We start from the raw sequence: 18,959 nt of genomic DNA on the forward strand, positions 1-18,959 counted from the left end.
AATGTTTTCTTTCCGTGGTGGTTTTGTATCTTCTAAATACAGAAGTAAAAGGAACGTTAATTAGCCAATTAAAAAGGGTAGGCACAATAAGCTAATGCTTCAGCCTATACCTTATTGTTTTCTATTTGTTTTGTTTTGACTGTCATGTCTATTAATTTAATATTTGTTACCATTGTTGTTGTCTTCTTTTTAGGTAATTATTATTAATATTATTTTATTTATTTATTTGTTATATACTGTATTCATTTTGAAAACTAACTAACTAATATCCTTTGGAATCTGCTGATAGCTTGGCTTCCTTCATTTGTCTCACTCAAGCATGGATAGAGAACACTTCCTCCTGAATTCTTGTCCCCGAGTGTGGATCCACTTGTTGGCAACTAGATAACAAATTTAAAAGCAAGTTTTTTAAGGTTTTAAGTAGAGAATAAATTATTTCAGTAATAAACCAGAAAAACAAGTATTGTGTAATTTTGGAATTTGCTATGTTGTTGCATTAAATTGTATATAATTTATATATTCAATTATACATTTATAAAATTATGCATTCAATTATACATGCTTTATAATGCATTCTTGTATGTACCTTTGAATATCTGTTGAAATAACATTAAACTTAATAAATGTATAATTGTTTGTTTGAATCGAATCCCACCTTGACTTTGTTGCCAAACATGATGTAAACTGATATAAATTACTACTCGAATAGATGAATATTTTATGAGAAACTCACCCCACTTACTGCCCACAAAAACAGGACATGCAGCATGGAGGGTCCTTTCATCTTCCTCACCTCTCTTTAGTAGGTTGAACCAAACCACTGCTGAGCCCTGTGTGACAAAAAATAAAACTAAAATCCATCTCGCTTAAAAAAAATAAAACAAAATATCATGTTTTGCTTTATTTGTATATTTTTAAATCCAACCCATGAACAAACTTTCATTTTTGTTATAGTCTGTTACTCTGGGGTAAAGTTTTGTTACAACACCAACAGAATGGAAGACAGACTAGGTTTACTAACTCTCTTAGGTTGAAGGGCTGCACCAATGTTTGGAAACACAGTGGCTCCACCAAATTCCACATCACTCATCTAAGACAAAGCATGAGAATTTTACAGGTATCATATTAAATAAGCTAAACATTTCCTAAGAAAGAATCCCAATAACATGTCTTACATAAACCAAGACAGTTGCAATCCTTCCTCCTTGGGTTTCATTTGTCAGCTGTAAAGTGAACAAAAGTGGAAATACATATATTTGTACACATCATTTAAAATATATAAATCCCACACATAATTGGTTTATGAATACATGTCCCTTTGCATTACATAATTTTAGGTCCCACCATTGTGTCAAAATGAGGTTCAAATTGTCCCCCAATTCCATAATTGGCAACCTGAAATGGAAAGGACACAGAAATGAAAAGAATTAAACTGGCACGCATGAATCATTCTGGTGGGAACTCCAGGGAATTCCATGGGACGTAGTGGCCTGGTGGGCCAGTATCCACAGGCTTAGCAATATTACAATAATATTTTTAGCAATGTTTTAGTTTAGAAGTTTGACCAGTCTGATCCATTGACTACCAAATCCTGAATGGTGAATTCTGCTGTTGATATATGAAGCTCAAAGTTTCTTCATACATGAGTGAGCTTATTTCATGTTATGAAACATTGTTTCAAAGTGTTAGCTACCTGTTTATGCCTAGAATAATTAAATCTACTGAATGGGGAAGAGCCATATAAAATCTCCAAGCTTAAATATTAGTAATACATTTAATGAGGTTATTGTTATAGTGCAGGTCTAGGTTTGTGGACAGAGAATTGTGGTAATCTGAGATGTCTGTGCTGTTGTCTCATTGCCTTTTTAGATTAGAAACACCTTTCCAGCAGCAGATTTTATGACAAATCTTATGAAATGTACCTGCAGTTCTTCTGCTGTTTCCACGTCTAAGCCGGTGATGGCAGCTATTTTCCGATTTGCACGGGCCACCACTGGACTCTCACCTTCAGACAACCAGGCACTGAGCATATGAAAGTTACAGTTGTATGAGCCTATCTCTTAAATTAATTATATGGAGAATCCCATAAACATCCATGTAAAAACAATGGGAACTTGACAATCACTACTCCGAATGGTTCTGAAGACAGCATTGCCTTTGAAGCAGAAGAAATATGATTGGTTACCAGCCCAAAGGCAGGGATGAAATTGGGTGGCCATTTTCAAATATGTGCTATATACCAGTAAAGCTCTGCCTAGACCCTTGTTGTTTGCCTGCCAGAAATGCCTTTTGAAGAAATTAATGTGCAATATACTGTAAACTTAGTTTTGTTTCATAATTGGTTGAAATTGTTGCAAACATTTCAGTATTTTGTTTAGCTTAATTAATGTAACTTCAAGCTGCATAATGCTCTGCAGCCTCTGAGGCAGATTCTGAAAAAGTACTTTCCTATACATTTCTTTTAAAAATACGGCCTCAGAGTAAGAATGTTATACATTATGATTCAGCTGCCTATGATGTCGATTGTAAAGAAGTACCTTTTGCACACCTGATTTATGATTGCTGCCTCTGAGGAAGCTGCAGAATGACATACAATAATGCTGTTTCCTCAGAGGCAGCAATTATCTGCACACTGATGGAGAAGAAATGACTATTGATCAGAGCGGTGACTCTGAAATCTCTTCTGGTAAGATTTCCTAAATTTTCTATTTTTGTTTGCCGGTTATAGCTGTTGTGATTTTGGAAGAGACACGCTGCAAAAAGTACAATCTTGATCAGTTAAAATTGCTCAAGAATATTATTCTATTTTAATTCGAGTAATTTTGACTTGTATTCTGACTTAAAACAAGACAAAATGTCCTGATACGATTCTTTTACTTTGGGTTTTAAAAAGTTTAAGTAAAAATGTCTTTTTTACAACTAGCTGAGGGTTGTTTTTTGTATAAATTTATTTAAAAATATCTTTACCTATTGGCAGTTTTTCAAAAGACAAAAACTACTTAAAATAAGGTTACAAAATATCAGAGCTATTTTGACTAATCAAAATGCCACTTTTTGCACTGTGAAAACAATCCTACATTAGCACAAAGGAGGCATACTTCAGATGTTTTGGAATTATAATTCAAATACCATGTTTGTGTCAATTTCACATTATTTCAACCTTTCACTAATCAATTCTCAAACATATCGTCCTGTAGATGAGGAGACAGGTCGCATGGAGACACACGAGTGGCTGACAGAGACGGCAAAGGATGGCACAGTGTGGCATGAAGAACATAGTTTATATTTCTGTATAGTTTACATTTCTATTTATGAATACTTTTGTTATCATATTGTTGCATGCTTATTTTATCTTTTATTACTTCCTTTATTACTATTTCATTGTACAGGGAAACCAAGCAAAATGTTTCTTTCCTGTTCATATACCAATAAAACTACCTTGAATCTAAATGTCTGGTAATGTTGACTTGTTTGGGGGGTGGGGGTTCACCAACTTGCTGCAGAGAAGAGTGTGGAGTGCAGTAGAGTGTCTCCTTTCAAATGTAAAGGCCTCATTTACATAACACTGGAGGTGAGAAGAGCTGTTCACACCTGCCAAATGGCAGTTCTTTGGGATTTAAAGGTATAATTGCCAAATGGCAGCGGTTTGGTAGTTCTAGTGTTAATGGTAGTTTTAAAATTATGTTGACTTCATACACACTTTTAGTGACAATAATGTACCTAATGTACCTGCCTCAGAGGAAGCAGAACATTATTGTATGACATTCTGTAGCTATTTCAGATGCAGCAATCATAACTCAAATATGTAGGAATGTACTTATTCAGATTCTGCCTCAGAGGCAGCAGAGCATAACATTATGCAGCATTCCACATATATTCTTCAAAAGATATTCCTGGCAGACAGAGCAGGCAAACACGAGGGTCTAGGTGGAGCTTTATGTAGTGGTATTTGAATATCTCTGCCCAATGTGTTTTAACCAATCAAATTCAACCCCACCTGTTGGCATGTGACCAATTATGTTCCTTTGTTTCAAAGGCAGCACTGCCTCCAGAACCATTCTGAGATATTGCACACATGCCTTTAAAATTCAGTTTGAATTCAACAACAAAAAAATTATACGTTTTTCTTTTTACCCAGCTTTTAATTATTGCCAATTCCAATTGCACTCACTATCTAGGGTTCTCCTCACACAGTGCTAACAATCTAGATAAGTGAAGGATAGCATAGCACACAACACACATGGAGGAGAACACTCTGTCCAATTCTGTTATGTTATCCAACAGACACCCACAATGTCATTATGGTATGAGGATGGGGAAATGGATGTCATACTATTCTCATAGAGGTTAGGTACTGTACATAATTTATCTCATAATTAGCATTACCTGCTTGACACGCGCACCATAGAAGAGGTCGTTTTCCCAGTGACTAGGTCTGAAACTTTAGCTCTGTCAAGCTAAGGATGACAAAATATATGTTATTCATTTGCTCTTTTGAAGTTGTGACAGAGACAATTTTGCAAAAATAATCTATGGCAATTTTGTATGATTTTCAGTGTAGGCTCCGGACCCACTGTGACCCTGAATTAGATTACATTGGTTACAGACAATGAAATGAAAATGGAAATGAAATTTGTATGAATGTTCTGTGATATACAATATTTAAACATTAAAGACTTATGTGGCGGCACGGTGGCGCAGCAGGTGTCGCAGTCACACAGCTCCAGGGACCTGGAGGTTGTGGGTTCGATTCCCGCTGAGGGTGACTGTCTGTGAGGAGTTGGTGTGTTCTCCCCGTGTCCGCGTGGGTTTCCTCCGGGTGCCCCGGTTTCCTCCCACGGTCCAAAAACACACGTTGGTAGGTGGATTGGCGACTCAAAAGTGTCCGTGAATGTGTGTGTGTGTCTGTGTTGCCCTGTGAAGGACTGGCGCCCCCTCCAGGGTGTATTCCCCGCCTTGCGCCCAATGATTCCAGGTAGGCTCTGGACCCACTGCGACCCTGAATTGGATAAGCGGTTACAGATAATGAATGAATGAATAAAAATGTATGTTTCACAAAATAGCTGAAAAATATATGTTGTGATGACATATATATTATATATGTAAGGTATATATTACATATATACCTGATCCATAAATATTTAATTTTAGATTCACCTTTGGTCTGGAAAGTCTTTTGATGATTTCAATGTCCCTTTTGGATAGAAGGTCATGGTATCTCAAGATGAGTGGTTCATCCCACTCCTCCTCTTCTTTAGCTGGGGAATACATTAGCATAGGGTTCCCTCCAACTGTTGTGTACCTACAAACCAGCCTCTTCTCTCTTTGGGGTGTCTGGCAAGCAAAATGCAATGTCTTACTTATAAACATATGAAGTTTCACCTCTACATATGAACAATTTAAAAATGAATCATAAAAAGTACACCAAGCCCAGTCACTGAAACATCTTTTTTTTGTCTTCATTCCTCTACTTGGTTTTAATATCTTTACCATTTTGATCCCTTCTCCTCTACAGAGGGCATCATATTCACTGTGCCTAGGAAGCTCCACAGCAGAAATGCCAAAGGAAGGAAATGAATGGTGTGTAGCATCCAGACCTTTTAAACTTTCTATTTGGCTGTTGTGATGTGCAAGCTGGAAGAAAGTCTTCAGGTCTAAAACATTTGATGTGTATCCTGTGAAATAAAATATAGATATACAGTTTGCTTCATGGAGGAATATTAAAATTTAAGATTTGTCAGAAATTGTCTGCTAGTTTAGGTAAGTGATTTGACATGTAATGTTAAATTTTGGAGAATTAAACTCTCAGAAAAGTTTACAGGATTCTGACCTCTAAGGAGTCTAGTGTTACTGCACAAAGGGATTACATGAAATGCTTCTTAAAGATCTGACATCTTAGACATTTATACAGCATTTGTATTTTTAAAAATCCAAAAACACATGTTAGATGGCTTAGCGAAGTGTCTGTATGAGTGTATGTGTGACTGAATGTGTCGCCCTGTGAAGGACTGGTGCACCCTCCGAGGTGTGTTCCTGCCTTGCACCCAGTGATTCCAGGTGGGCTCTGGCCCATCACGATCCTTTGTCATTGTGGCAGTCCATTTTATATCAAACTTCCCTAATATGGCTTGTATATAGCTCAACTATTAGACTTTAATAAACAATATTTAATCTTTGGAAAAATAATTAGACAATTAATAATTCTATAGCAGTAATAAGGGCTAAATTAATTTCTGCAGAAATTATAACATAGATTTACCATGCGGAGGTATTGGCTGATATATCCCGAGAGCCATGGGTAAATTCCATGCTTGAAATATAACAAACCCAAGAAGTTCAAGAACATCCTCTTTGGTTACTAAGGAATTAACACCTTCATTAAGCTTCCTTAGAGTCTCCTGCAACCAAACAATGGCAGACTGAACCTGGTGACTCTGCTGAGCAACCAATGCAATATGAAAAGTTTCATCTGGGTCCAAAGTCAGTGTATTCTTCAGACCTAAAAATAAAAAAGAATTCTAATGATTTATTTAGGTTAAGCATGCTATATGTCAGATTAATAGAAACTAAACATGTAAATTGAAAAACAATTCAGTACGAAACTCACCACTCATATTCTTTGGATCTATCCTGTAGAGTTCCTGAAGTCTAAGCATGGCCATTGCTATACCATCCAAATCACTGTCAGTGGGAAATACCTGAGCTTTTGAATTGAGTGCATTTAAATCTATACAGATGAGAAATGCAAAAGAAATAATCGCAATGAATTACACTGACTAACAACTAATGAAATATTTCTACAAACTTTTCTTCTTGAATGGTTCCTGTTAGATATACTGATCAGTGTATTAACCTTAAATCCACAAACACTTTAGTTCTTTAAACTATATATAACTACAAGAGCATATATATTAACAAACTGTATAAACATGAAATGCAATATATGTACAAACCATGATTAATAATAAAAATGCCTGTTCTAGAGCTAGTACTGTGCATATTCATGCACATATTATATTCCATTATGGTGCATAACCTCAGAAAATGTGGTAAATTGCAAAACCCTGCATTTTCTTCCCAACCCAAAGAACATGTCTAGATTAGGGTTGCTCAATCCAGTCCTTGAGTTCCCCTTAGCTAGCCCACAGGTTTGTAGTACTCATCACATTAAGGTGCATTATCCAAAAATTTGCCAGCAAAGGTTGCACTAGGGTCTCAGAGCTAAACAGAAACTGTAATTCTGCAACATCATTTCCTTCAGACACAACCTCTTTCCGGCCTCAACTGCACTTCTCATTATTGAGAGCAAAAGCTGAAAAAGCCACACTGACTCACTTAACAAACTCCATCCATAACAGCTAACATTATCATTCCAGTCACTCAAGAAAATAGACATGGAATGTTATAATAATATTCATTCATTTATTATCTGTAACAACTTCTCCAGTTCAGGGTCACCAATTCAGCCTGTTCAGAGTGTAGTTATTCTCTGTCAGTGTGAAAGCAGGGCAGTGACAGCTTAATAGAACACAGTTCACCAGCATGAGGGATAACTGTGAATAACCGTGAGTTCAGAGACCTGTTGGAGTCTTTCAGGAGCACTTAGTGTTCTCCATATCGTTGATTCTTGTCTTTTGTCACACTGTGTATGTGGCTGTTTTTATGGAATTTTTTTTTTTCTCAGTGGAGAAACAAAGCAACATACAGCAGTGTGTGGCGTCTTTCTCTGCTCATGACGTCTTAACTCCACTACACCTTTACAGTGAAATTAATCGTTTAATGATAAATAAATATGTAAAATCTTGAATAGTGCACTTTTAAGTCAGTGGCTTGCAAAGTGGGCAGGGGGAGCATGGCAAATTAATGTAATAGTTTTGTTCAATAAGAAGTAGCAATTTTATATGAATTGCAATGTTTAAAATAAATTCCAGTGGAGTTTTTTTTGTTGGAGGTAGTGTGTGTGTGTGGGGGGGGGGTGTCTTGAAAATGTTTGATACTATAAAAACATTGGAACTGATTTGTACTTTTGTGGTAGTAAAATTAATTGTTAGGTTAATTAATCTAGAATGTTACTGTTATACTTAGCTGTCAATAAATATTGCTGTAAATAGTCCTTGGGGTTTACTGGCTAGGTTAGAGCGAGAATATGAGGCATAATCCATCAAACTATTTTGACAGGTCATGTCGTCCAATCAGAGAGTGCCCCACCCCTTTTTAGTATTGGTGTCTCGCCTCTCAACCGATCACAATCGTCCGTTTGACCAGAAGTCCCGCCCCTCGATCAATCATAACTTTCAATTTTTAACCGGAAGTCCCACCCTCCCTCGATCAATCATAAGTGTCAATTTTAATCCACAAGTCCCGCCCTCCCCCTGACCAATCATAAGCGTTCATTGATCAGGAAGTCCCTTCTTTTTCCAATCAGAATCGTCCATTGATCAGGAACACACACACACACACACAGATACCAACCCTCCCCTCTCCCAAACACAGAAGCACCCTGACCCCCCCCCACCTCACACACGTACAGATGCCAACCCTCCCAAAGATAATGAGTCAAATTTCTGATCTGATCCAAAACTAATTCCCTCCAGTAAGTCAATATTTAAAGTGTATTTTATATTTTATACTTTTATACAATTTATATATTATTTCCGTGTCCTAACTGTATATTTTGTTCTTCTTTAAATTTCAGTCATGTCTCCTACCCAGATATGATCTGGAGATACCTCCTACTTGAACACAGCCTCTTATCATGACTAAGAACTTGAACTCCTTCCAATAAGTAAAAATATAATATATATTTGTCATAATTGAAAATGTTTTTCCTCTTTAGATTTCAGTACCATCAGGAAAACATTTTAACACTATGAGGATGATACTCTCTATGATTGCTGGTTTATGTGAAGAGCAGTCGATTGCTGACTCAAGTATGTAATGCTTATTTTACATTTTATTTTAATGCTCATTTACAAAATCTGTGTTGTTGATTATTATTTATTGTAGTAGTTAAATGGCAAAGAAACGTCCCAACAGTGAGCTTTTAAATAATGAAGCTAAGAAGTCTAACATCAGTCCTTTTTCAAATTATATAATTAGCACTCAGAATCAGATAATCTGTGAACTGGAACAAAGTCTATCAACATTACAAACTACACTAAATGAACACATTACTTGTACAACTTTGAATCCTTTTCTATTAGATGCTGTGAACCAATTTAATAATGATTTTTCAGTACCTCATGAACAGAGCTCAAATTTTGAATCTGTAACATCTCCTAACAATACCCTAGAAAATATACAGGTTCAGGATTTTTTCTTTGAAAAGTCTATCAAGGTTACAAAACAGTCTGCTAGATCCAACTATTCAGCTGGACCCTGAACACAAAACAAATATAGAGGTTATACTCTCTCCTGACAATACCCTAGATTTTTTTTTTCTCAGGATGTTTTCTTTGAACTAAACCAAAGTCTTCTGTGAAGCTGCTTTGTGACAACATCAGTTGTGAAAAGCGCTATATAAATAAATTTGATTTTGAGATTAAACGATAATCTATTAAACGTAAGTCAAGTCTCTCAAAATTCATTAACCAGTCCTGATCATGATGATGAACCGAGTAACTACACATCACCTAATGCTGAAAGAGGATGATCTGAATATCTTTTCTCCTCCATCACCTAATGCTGAAAGAGAGGGTGATCTGAACATCCTTTCTCCTCCTCCACATGACTATGTTGATGCACAAATTGGAAATGGTATTGACCCAAATATCAATATTAATCACTTTGACAGATTCAACACCACAGCAATTAGACAAAGGATAAACTTTTCCTCACTAGGCAATGTTGATAGTTTTGCTGAATTTTACAATTATGTTGTTGATATTTTAAATGAAATGTGTGATGTTGCTAATGATGAAGTGGGGCCAAATTATGCTATATTAGTTGAAATTCAGGGTGATTTGCTCAATGTGTCGTTGCGTCTTCAGGTAAATGATGGGGGTATTGAATTGAATTCCTTTCTGTTGTTGTTTGAAAATGCCATTTAGAGTAAATTTGAAATACTTTCAGATGAAACTTTACAACTAGTCATTCGAATTGGGCATGCTTCTCAGGGTGGTGTTGGATGAAAAAAGGTATATTCAACACAAAAATTGTTCAGAAAAGATGAAACTTCTGTATGTTTTTTACAACTAAGATAACCTCTGCTTTGTCTTATGTATTTCCCAAATATTGAATCTTGATAAAAACCTTTATCAAGTAGAAAAAATAGTGAGGCAAATGCAACATGATGTAGGATTACCTACAAATGAAATGGCTAGCTTTGCTCACATTGCCCGTATTGAGCAACATTTGAACCTGAATATCATAAGTGTTGTACCGAAGAAGTGTCGGCTCCAAGAAGATTCTGGCAAACTGTCAGGCGACACAGAACCTCCAAATCGGAGTCCATGGTTCTCAGTCGGAACAGGGTGGAGTGCTCTCTCCAGGTTGGAAGTGAGATCCTGCCTCAAGTGGAGTACTTCAAATACATTGGGGTCCTGTTCATGAGTGAGGGAAAGATGGAGCGGGAGGTTGACAGGTGAATTGGTGCAGCGTCTGCAGTAATGCTGACTCTGTACCCATTGTGGTAAAGAGAGACCTGAGCAGAAAAGCAAAGCTCTCGATTTACCATTCAGTCTACATCCCAACCCTCACCTATGGTCATAAGCTTTGGGTAGTGACCAAAAGGATGAGCGGCTGAAATGAATTTTCAGCCAGGGTGAAGGAGAGACAGGGTTAGGAGTTCAGACATCCAGGAGAGATTCGGAGTGGAGCCGCCGCTCCTCCATGTCGAGAGGAGCCAGTTGATGTGGTTCCAGCATCTGGTCTGGATGCCTTCCTGATGAGGTGTTTGGGGCATGTCCAACAGGGAGGAGGCCCCAGTGCAGACCAAGAACACGCTGGAAAGACTACATGTCTCGACTGGCCTGGGAACACCTCGGTATCCCCCCAGAGGAGCTGGAAGCAGTGGCTGGGGAGAGGGAGATCTGGGTTTCTTTACTTGAACTGCTTCCCCTGTGACCTGGACCCGGATAAGCAAGGCAAGGCAAGTTTATTTATAAAACACCTTTTATACAAAAGCAATTCAAAGTGCTTTACAGAAGAAACAGTTAAATTAAAAGCCAGAATAAAAATCATAACAGTCCAATAAAACAATTAAAATATTGCAGTAAAACAAATACAGAAAAAGAGTAAAATGATTTAAAAATGTTTAAAACAATTTAAAAAGATACAATTAAAGAAACTAAAGTGCCATTACAGAATGAAATTTCTGAGTATTTTAGACTGAGCTATAAACCTGCTCAAACAGGAATGATTTAAGTCTTGATTAAAAAGTGTCTAAAGTCGGTGTTCTTCTAATATTCTCAGTCAGCTGGTTCCATTTATAAGCGGCATAGTATACACTCAGAAAAAATATACGGTAGAGGTACAATTTTGGTCACTAAAGGTACAAACTGGGTAAATATTCCTTTAAAGGTACAACAGTGTTTAAAAATCCAGTTTTGCTCCTTAAATGTACGTTACATTCTCTTCTCCAGAGGGATAGATACATGTTTGTAATCTTTCATTATAGAAATATGTCATATAAAAAATGTAATAAATGCCCTGGAGATAAAATGGGGCATATGAAATCAGCACAATTTTTAAATCTACAATTATAATAGAATAAGGTACAAATTATGCTCCCTAATTTAAGTTACTGAAATGTGCCCTTGAGGGTACCACCACAGCGAAAGCAAAAGGTACCACCACAGTGACAAATTTTCTGACAGTGTAGCTAAACGCTACTTCTCCATGTTAAGTTTTCACTTGAGGCAGGGCTAACTGACTATTTCCTAAAGATCTGAGAGCTCTGCTCGGCTCATATCTCTGTAGCAGGTCTGATAAATATGTTGGCCCTACACCATTAAGACATTTATAGACCAGTAATAACACCTTAAAGTCCATTCTGTAACAGACTGGTCTCCAGTGTAAGGATTTGAGGGTGGGGGTGATGTGATCTCTTCTTTTGCTCTGAGTGAGAACTCTGGCAGCTGCATTTTGAATCAGCTGAAGCTGTTTAATGGTCTTTTTTAGAAGTCCAGTTAAGAGACCATTCAGTAATCAATCCTGCTAGAAATAAAAGCATGGATAAGATTCTCCAGGTCTGGTTTTGTCAGAAAATCTCTAATCTTACTGATGTTCTTAAGATGGAAAAATGCTGATATAGTAAAAGCTTTAATATGACTACTAAAACTGATCTTAGTCCATTAATACACCAAGGTAACGAGCCAGCTCTTTAGATTTGAGGGCTTTCGAGTCAAGATACGCAGCCAATCTTTGTCTTTAATTGCTGTTCCCAAATAGTATAATCTTAGTTTTATCTTTATTCAGCTGCAGAATGTTGTGTCCCATCCAGTTAATGATGTGTTCAAGGCACTTGCTTAATGAGTCAACTGTACCAGAGTCATTGGGGGACAGGGCCATGTAAATTTGAGTGTCATCTGCATAGCTGTCATAGGACAGCCCATAGTCCTGTAGAATCTGGCCAAGGGGAAGCATGTATAAATTAAATAAAATTGGACCAAAAATAGAACCCTGGGGGACACCACAGGTCACTGGCATGTTCTCTGAAATATTTTCTATTTTTACTAAGTAGTTCCTGCCTTCCTGGTAAGAAATAAACCACTTCAGGACTGTTCCTGAGAGTCCCGCCCAGTTTGTGAGCCTATCTATAAGAATCTTATGGTCAGTGGTATCAAAGGCAGCACTAAGGTCAAGAAGTAAGAGATACCTTTCCAGCCTCTGTATTTAAGCGAATGTCATTTATTACCTTTATTAGCGCAGTCTCAGTGCTGTGATTAGGCTGGAACCCGGACTGCAAGTTGTCTAGGCTACTGTTAACAAGATACTAGTGATTTGCCTGAAAAATATTTTCTCAATGATTTTGCCAATGAACGTTAAATTAGAAATTGGTCTCTAGTTACTTATCTGAGATGATTCTGAATTTTTCTTTTTTAGAAGAGGTTTTACAACTGCAGTTTTTAGTGAGCTCGGAAAGACCACCGACATGAGTGAGGTTTTTAAAATTGAGTATGTCTGGTGCTATAGTGTGAAACACACTCTTTAAAAATTTGGTTGGTAGTGTGTCAAGACTGCAAGTGAGTGGTTTGAGTTGACTGTGCCATTTATAATTTCACTGTTTACAGTACTTAACTCTGACATTTTAACTAAGGAGTTTTTATGATGTAGAGGGTACAGACTCATTGCTGGATATAGATGTACTAATCGCTTGTCTGATATTCTAGATTTTAGTGTTAAAAAAGAATGCAAACTCATTACATCTCTCAGTTGATACTAATTCAGGGGCAATTGGTGTGGGTGAATTAGTGAGTCTGTCAACCACGGTGAAGAGGATTTTGCTGTTGTTAGTGTTGTTGTTGATGATGTTAGAGAAATAGGACTGTCATATTTTGCATATTGTCGTGTTGTATTCACGTAGCCTATCTTTCTTTCTTTGTGAATATGAAGACTCGTTTTACAACATCTGCATTCTGCCTTGCGACATACCCTCATTTGGATTTGAACAACAAAATAATTTCTCCATGGTGCTTTCTGTTTGCAAGAACATCCATAACACTGACACTTTTGGATTAAAACTATTCAGCAGATCATCAACAGAGTTGGATTGTTCACATGGCATAGTGCACATTTCACTCATGAAAAATGTAGCTGTGCAGTCCTTTATAATCCTTTTCTTGACACAAACTCTTCTGTCCCTGATGACTTGATCTGACCCACATACCAAAGAACACACAGTAGTGATCTGACAATGCGACGTCCTTCACAGTAACCAATATGTTGAGACTCTTTGAGATAACAATATCCAGCATGTGACCATGACAATGTGTACTCCCTGTAACATGTTATGAAAGACCAAAAGAGTCCAATATGGCATGTAGTTCCTTCGCAAAACAGTCCTTGGGATTTTCGATATGTATGTTAAAGTCACCAGCAATAACAAAATGGTCAAAGTCAGTAGAAAAAATGACAGCATATCTGTAAATTCATCAATAAAATTAGCACTGTACTTTGGAGGCCTGTACATAGTTCAGGTTCAGGTGGGGTGATGTGGGGCCGGGTGTGTGTGTGGGGGGGGGGTTCAGCTTGTACAGCAGAGTTTCCGGGTGTTGGTGCTGATGTGCCACCACCAAGAAAAGTGGATAAATTAAACACTGAGAAAATTAGGTTGTCTGTCAGAAATTTAACACCTCTTGTTTGTGTGCAGTCCTTCTCTCCTAAAAAGTTCTCTCTTCCCAAAAAACAAGTTAAAGTTGTCAATGATGTTCAGTCCATTTGACCTGCAGCTTTCTGCATTGTGTTCACTGCGTTTGTGATTCTCACGAAGGGCATGCAGTGGTTCAGATCTGTTTTTCAGCTGAAGTGAGTAAGACCAATTTTCTGGTCATGTTCTGTTCTCAATCTGCACCCATAGCCCATCTCTAGCTGTACTCACGGCAGTGTTGCCATCCACATGAACCTCGGGTCTGGATCTGTGTCCCTCCACTGTCCACTGCTCTGTTAAGTCCTCAGCCCGCTGTCTGCTGCCCGTACTCCCACTCACTGTTACTCCTCGCACAGCTCTGAAACTCTGATAGCAGGTCCCAAAAATCCCTTTCCAAAGCTGGCATTCTCTGTAGAAGTCCGTAACAATTCTGACAGCACATACGTTGAGCAAAATGATGAGGCATTTCACAAGTTTCTTCTACTGTAGCCTGTTGAAACTGTCCTGGCTGTTGGAAGAGTCCTAGAGCAATCACATTACTTTAAAAAGTATCAAAGCAGAAAATATCCAGTTTTGGCTTCATAGTACTTCTGACTTGTGTATATTTAAAAGCTCAGATACTCTGTCACAGAAAAACAAGTAGGTTTCGAAAAAATAAAAAGGAAATAAATAAAAGATAGTAGAGCTAAGCAGATAAGCATCTGAACGGCAAGGAAAGCAGGGCACAGGCGATGGATAATGGATGGAACAAAACACAGAAAGCATCAGAAGCGTCTCATCTGGACTAAAGACAAAAAAGGACTGGACTGCTGCTGAGTTGTCCAAAGTTATGTTCTCTGATGAAAGTAATTTTTGCATTTCCTTTGGAAATCAAGCTCCTAAGGAGAGGAGAGGCACAGAATCCATGTTTCTTGAGGTCCAGTGTAAAGTTTCCAAAGTCAGTGATGGTTTGGGGTGCCATGTCATCTGCTGGTGTTGGTCCTGAAGTATATTGTGCATAAAAATGTGTTAGAGTGTACATCTGTTACTGGGGATATGCAGCACGTAAGAATACCTTACTGTTTTAGGTCTCCACATATAGATTCCACTAAGTCCTTGGAAATGAAATGTGGAGTACAATATATCTTTCTTGAAGTCAAAGGTCCCCCAATTCTCTTCCCCCATTACATACAGATAAGTTATTTTATACACGAGACATATGTTTGGCCTTGTTTGGACTGGGAGCAGCATATAGGACTTGGCACTTGCACACAGTGTCAAAGCTACCAGTACCTGATTTAAGGACCATGGTATCCCTGTTCTTAATTGGCCAGCAAACTCATCTGACCATAACCCAAACTCGCCTAGCCGTATTGTGAAGAGGAAAGTGCAATACGCCAGAACCAACAATGCAGAAGAGCTGAAGGCTACAATCAAAGCAACCTGGGCTCTCATATCACACCTGAGCAGTGCCACAGACTGATCGACTCTATGCCACGCCGCATTGCTGCAGTAATTCAGGCAAAAGGAGCCCCAACTAAGTATTGAGTGCGCTACATGCTCATACATTTCATGTTCATACTTTTCAGTTGGCCAGTATTTCTAAAAATCCTTTTTGTATTGGTCTTAAGTAAAATTCTAAATTTCTTAGATACTGAATGTTTTATTAGTTGTCAGTTATAATCATCAAATTAAAATAAATAAACACTTGAAATATATCAGTCTGTGTGTAATGAATGAGCATAATATACAAGTTTCTCCTTTTGAATGCAATGACCAGCACCTTTATGTTATTCATTCTAGGATAAATGTTTTGACAAAAGCTACTACCTGAAATCTGTGTTCCAATATCATATTACCCGACTTCATTAACAACGGATGCTGTCTGCAGTTGTCATCAGGACGACTTGTTTTCCTGAAGCTAAGATTAACGAATGAAACTCATGGACCACGTTACCGGATTGAATATTAGGTTGAAATGGTTTGCAGTGTTCCATCTACATAGAGAGCTATAAACTGTGTATCATAATGTTTAAAATGAAAAGCATTTTTATTGTACGCTCCGCTGAAAGTGTCGTTGTTGACCATTCTAAAAATTAGGGTTTTAGGAAGGGGTCAGAGAAACAGGTTCTCTTGGGTACATATACGACTGCCTGCTGGTAGACTGAAGGTCTTCATGCAAACCCTTTCTATTGGGTAGTTAGCGGTGGCATTAAGTAGCACCTGTGCAAGACCCAGTTTCACAACCGGAGAAACTGTTACTTTTTTCACAAACAGTGATGATGTGAGTATTTTAAGGTTGTAATCCCTCTGCCTTTTCATTAGACAAAATTCCTCTTTACTTCAAACCATTTTAATTTTTTAATCAACTACATTCAGTAAAAGTTTATCTTGAAAAAATATATCGGAGTGGATGTGTCCATTCAAATCAAAGGTTTTGCTTTCTGAGCTAAAAAGAGCCCTGTTTTTTAATCCATTATTATGACCTTGAGGATCTGTCACATCTTTCTGACCAGCTGTGTCTTTGTAAAACAATCTGGAAGAAAATTGTGTTTCCAAAGCATCCATGCCAAAATTCAAAAGACACTCCATTATTGATTTGTATGGTTAAGTATTGCTTGATTGACTGATGAGACGGTCCCCAAGCATAACATCAACTTGTGAAAATAGAGACACTATTGAACAATTTATAACTCTGAATTGGCATCATTATTTATGTTGAATCCATCAGGGTTGGTGATTTTACACCTTAGAAGTAAAAAGGTGTTATTCCAGTCTAGGCAATCTTCACCGTTACCAGCTATGTAAAACTCCAAGGGTCCATTATCGGTCAAGGCTAAGGTGGCTAAGGTATTTCAAAATAAGTATACTTTTCAGTGCTTCTTTGAGTGTAAAGTAATGTAAAAATGTCTAGTTCTAACTTGTTTCTTTTATATTGCAAAAGTATGATTGAGAATCCTGGGATATTCATTCAACAGGAATCGTCTTTAAGTCTTTGTCTTGTCAAGTGTCATACATTTTAGGTGATGTCACTACCAAGGTACAGGAAACAGCCAATCAGGAGCAAGAGATGCTCCAATCCTCAGTCCCTGAGAACCAATCAGGTATTCAAGGCAAGTTTTCTAAAACCCAGTGGTGCAAAAAACTCAAAAAGTTTAAGCTTTTTTAGCACTCAGAGCAGGAGAAGAACAGAAAGGAAGTGTAGGAAGAACTTCTCTCTCTTCCTTCCAGCGGACAATGCTTCTCAGCTATGGTAGTCAGTTAAAGGAGAGCCCTGGCTCTCTCTAGAGCTCTCCAGCTCTCTTCAGGCATCAGACTCTCTTATAAAAGGCTCTCTCTTAAACAGTCTTGGACTCCGCAAGCAGGGTCCAGATAGAACAAACCCAGAACTTCCAACCAGAAGCTTTATTGTATTTTTATTTCTTGTAGAAAATTATAGTTTAAGAAAAGCTATAGTTTATGCAAAGCTCAATGCCACACCCAGAGCATGAAGGAGACCTCAGACCTCTGACCCTCAAAGTGGTGACAAGAGCTTCAGGATCAGCGATGGAGAAGTAGGCCACATGCTCCCTCAGAATGATTTTCTGAGCAAAAGGCCCAGGAAAGACCTGCATGGATGTATCTCTCACATGGAGGCAGATCAGCGATGGCGGAGAATTCCCACAGAGACCTTCAGAATGCCACCAGCTCTGACGAAGCCTCTGGCCAAGAGGGAGAAGAGGAACGCCAGCAGCTGCAGTGCTTCAAGGCCTGCGTCTGCAGTGCTCAAGGAAGCCCGCGCGGGAAAGCACCATGCGTCAGTGACATACTCCCAGATATCTCCACAGATACTTAAGGTCACATGGTTTCATTTCTTCATAACTCAGGAGGTTGGTGCTGAACGTTTTGCTGTGATAAACTATAGCCTTTTTAGAGTTTAGGGTAATTATCATAGATAAATTCCCTCATATATTAATTTCCCTGTTGCCTCATGTATCCCTGTAATCCATTTCATTGTATGAGTAATCAGTATTCATTATTTGATATTACAGTTAATAAACCAGTTGTGTAATAAAACCAATCCTTGGTTATTTGTTTGTGTGTGCACCTTTCTTGTACGGAATTATTACTTTTAGTTCAGATTCAATTTCAGAGCCAAGAACCTACAGCGGGTCAATGAGCATAATTCATTAATAATAATTAATTCTAGCTAATTCTGCTATATAATGTGTAAAGTCATCCAACATGATGACCTACATATCCAAACTAAATATTGTAGCGTATATTGGTTATACAGCGTGATACCTTTGTGAATATATATTTAATATATATATTTATATTTGTGTTTATAGCGTTGACCTTATTCAAACTCTTATAATCTCTGATATTTGACTTAATGATATTAATTAAAGTTTATAATTGGCTTAAGCAATTAAAATGTTAATAATTAGTTTGAGAATGGATAATAATCAAGCTAAGTGAGTTCTTCAGGATTTTCAGGAAATTTAATGAACAAACTGTACACACTGTAATTTCAAATAATGAAAGTTTTATTAATAAGAAGAAAGATATTTAATTAACATAGCATGACCTTGTAATCTCACGGCATCACCGCAGGGGAAACCGATTTGACCTTAAAGGTGAGCTAGGCGCTCTGGCTTGTGACTAAAGTGTTGCTAACTGAGGTTTAATT

General features: G+C 37.7%; 1 protein-coding gene across 1 annotated transcript; it reads right to left on the reverse strand.

Annotated features, from left to right (window-relative positions):
• Nucleotides 1-309: 309 nt before the first annotated feature.
• Nucleotides 310-17,901, reverse strand: LOC136668063 (prolyl 4-hydroxylase subunit alpha-1). The gene is made up of 14 exons (XM_066645308.1): nucleotides 17,786-17,901; nucleotides 14,540-14,738; nucleotides 12,486-12,567; nucleotides 6,608-6,727; nucleotides 6,260-6,499; nucleotides 5,491-5,654; nucleotides 5,158-5,334; nucleotides 4,387-4,457; nucleotides 1,923-2,022; nucleotides 1,325-1,395; nucleotides 1,176-1,209; nucleotides 1,022-1,090; nucleotides 734-830; nucleotides 310-380 (listed from the first exon to the last, which is right to left on the reverse strand). Exons 1-14 carry the CDS (start codon nucleotides 17,899-17,901, stop codon nucleotides 310-312), a joined length of 1,611 nt encoding a protein of 536 aa, XP_066501405.1.
• Nucleotides 17,902-18,959: the final 1,058 nt, after the last annotated feature.

Source organism: Hoplias malabaricus, chromosome 15 (assembly GCF_029633855.1).
Source record: "Hoplias malabaricus isolate fHopMal1 chromosome 15, fHopMal1.hap1, whole genome shotgun sequence".
NCBI lineage: Eukaryota > Metazoa > Chordata > Actinopteri > Characiformes > Erythrinidae > Hoplias > Hoplias malabaricus.

Excerpts from the sequence above, each read along its gene's own strand:
- LOC136668063 (XM_066645308.1), bottom strand. The coding sequence starts at position 17,901 with ATGCAGGTCTTTCCTGGGCCTTTTGCTCAGAAAATCATTCTGAGGGAG. Across the intron at positions 12,568-14,539 it reads ATGTGGATGGCAACACTGCC|ATTCTACAGGACTATGGGCT; the intron begins GTGAGTACAGCT and ends CCCCTTGGCCAG. Across the intron at positions 2,023-4,386 it reads ATGGTGCGCGTGTCAAGCAG|TGCCTGGTTGTCTGAAGGTG; the intron begins GTAATGCTAATT and ends TCATATGCTCAG.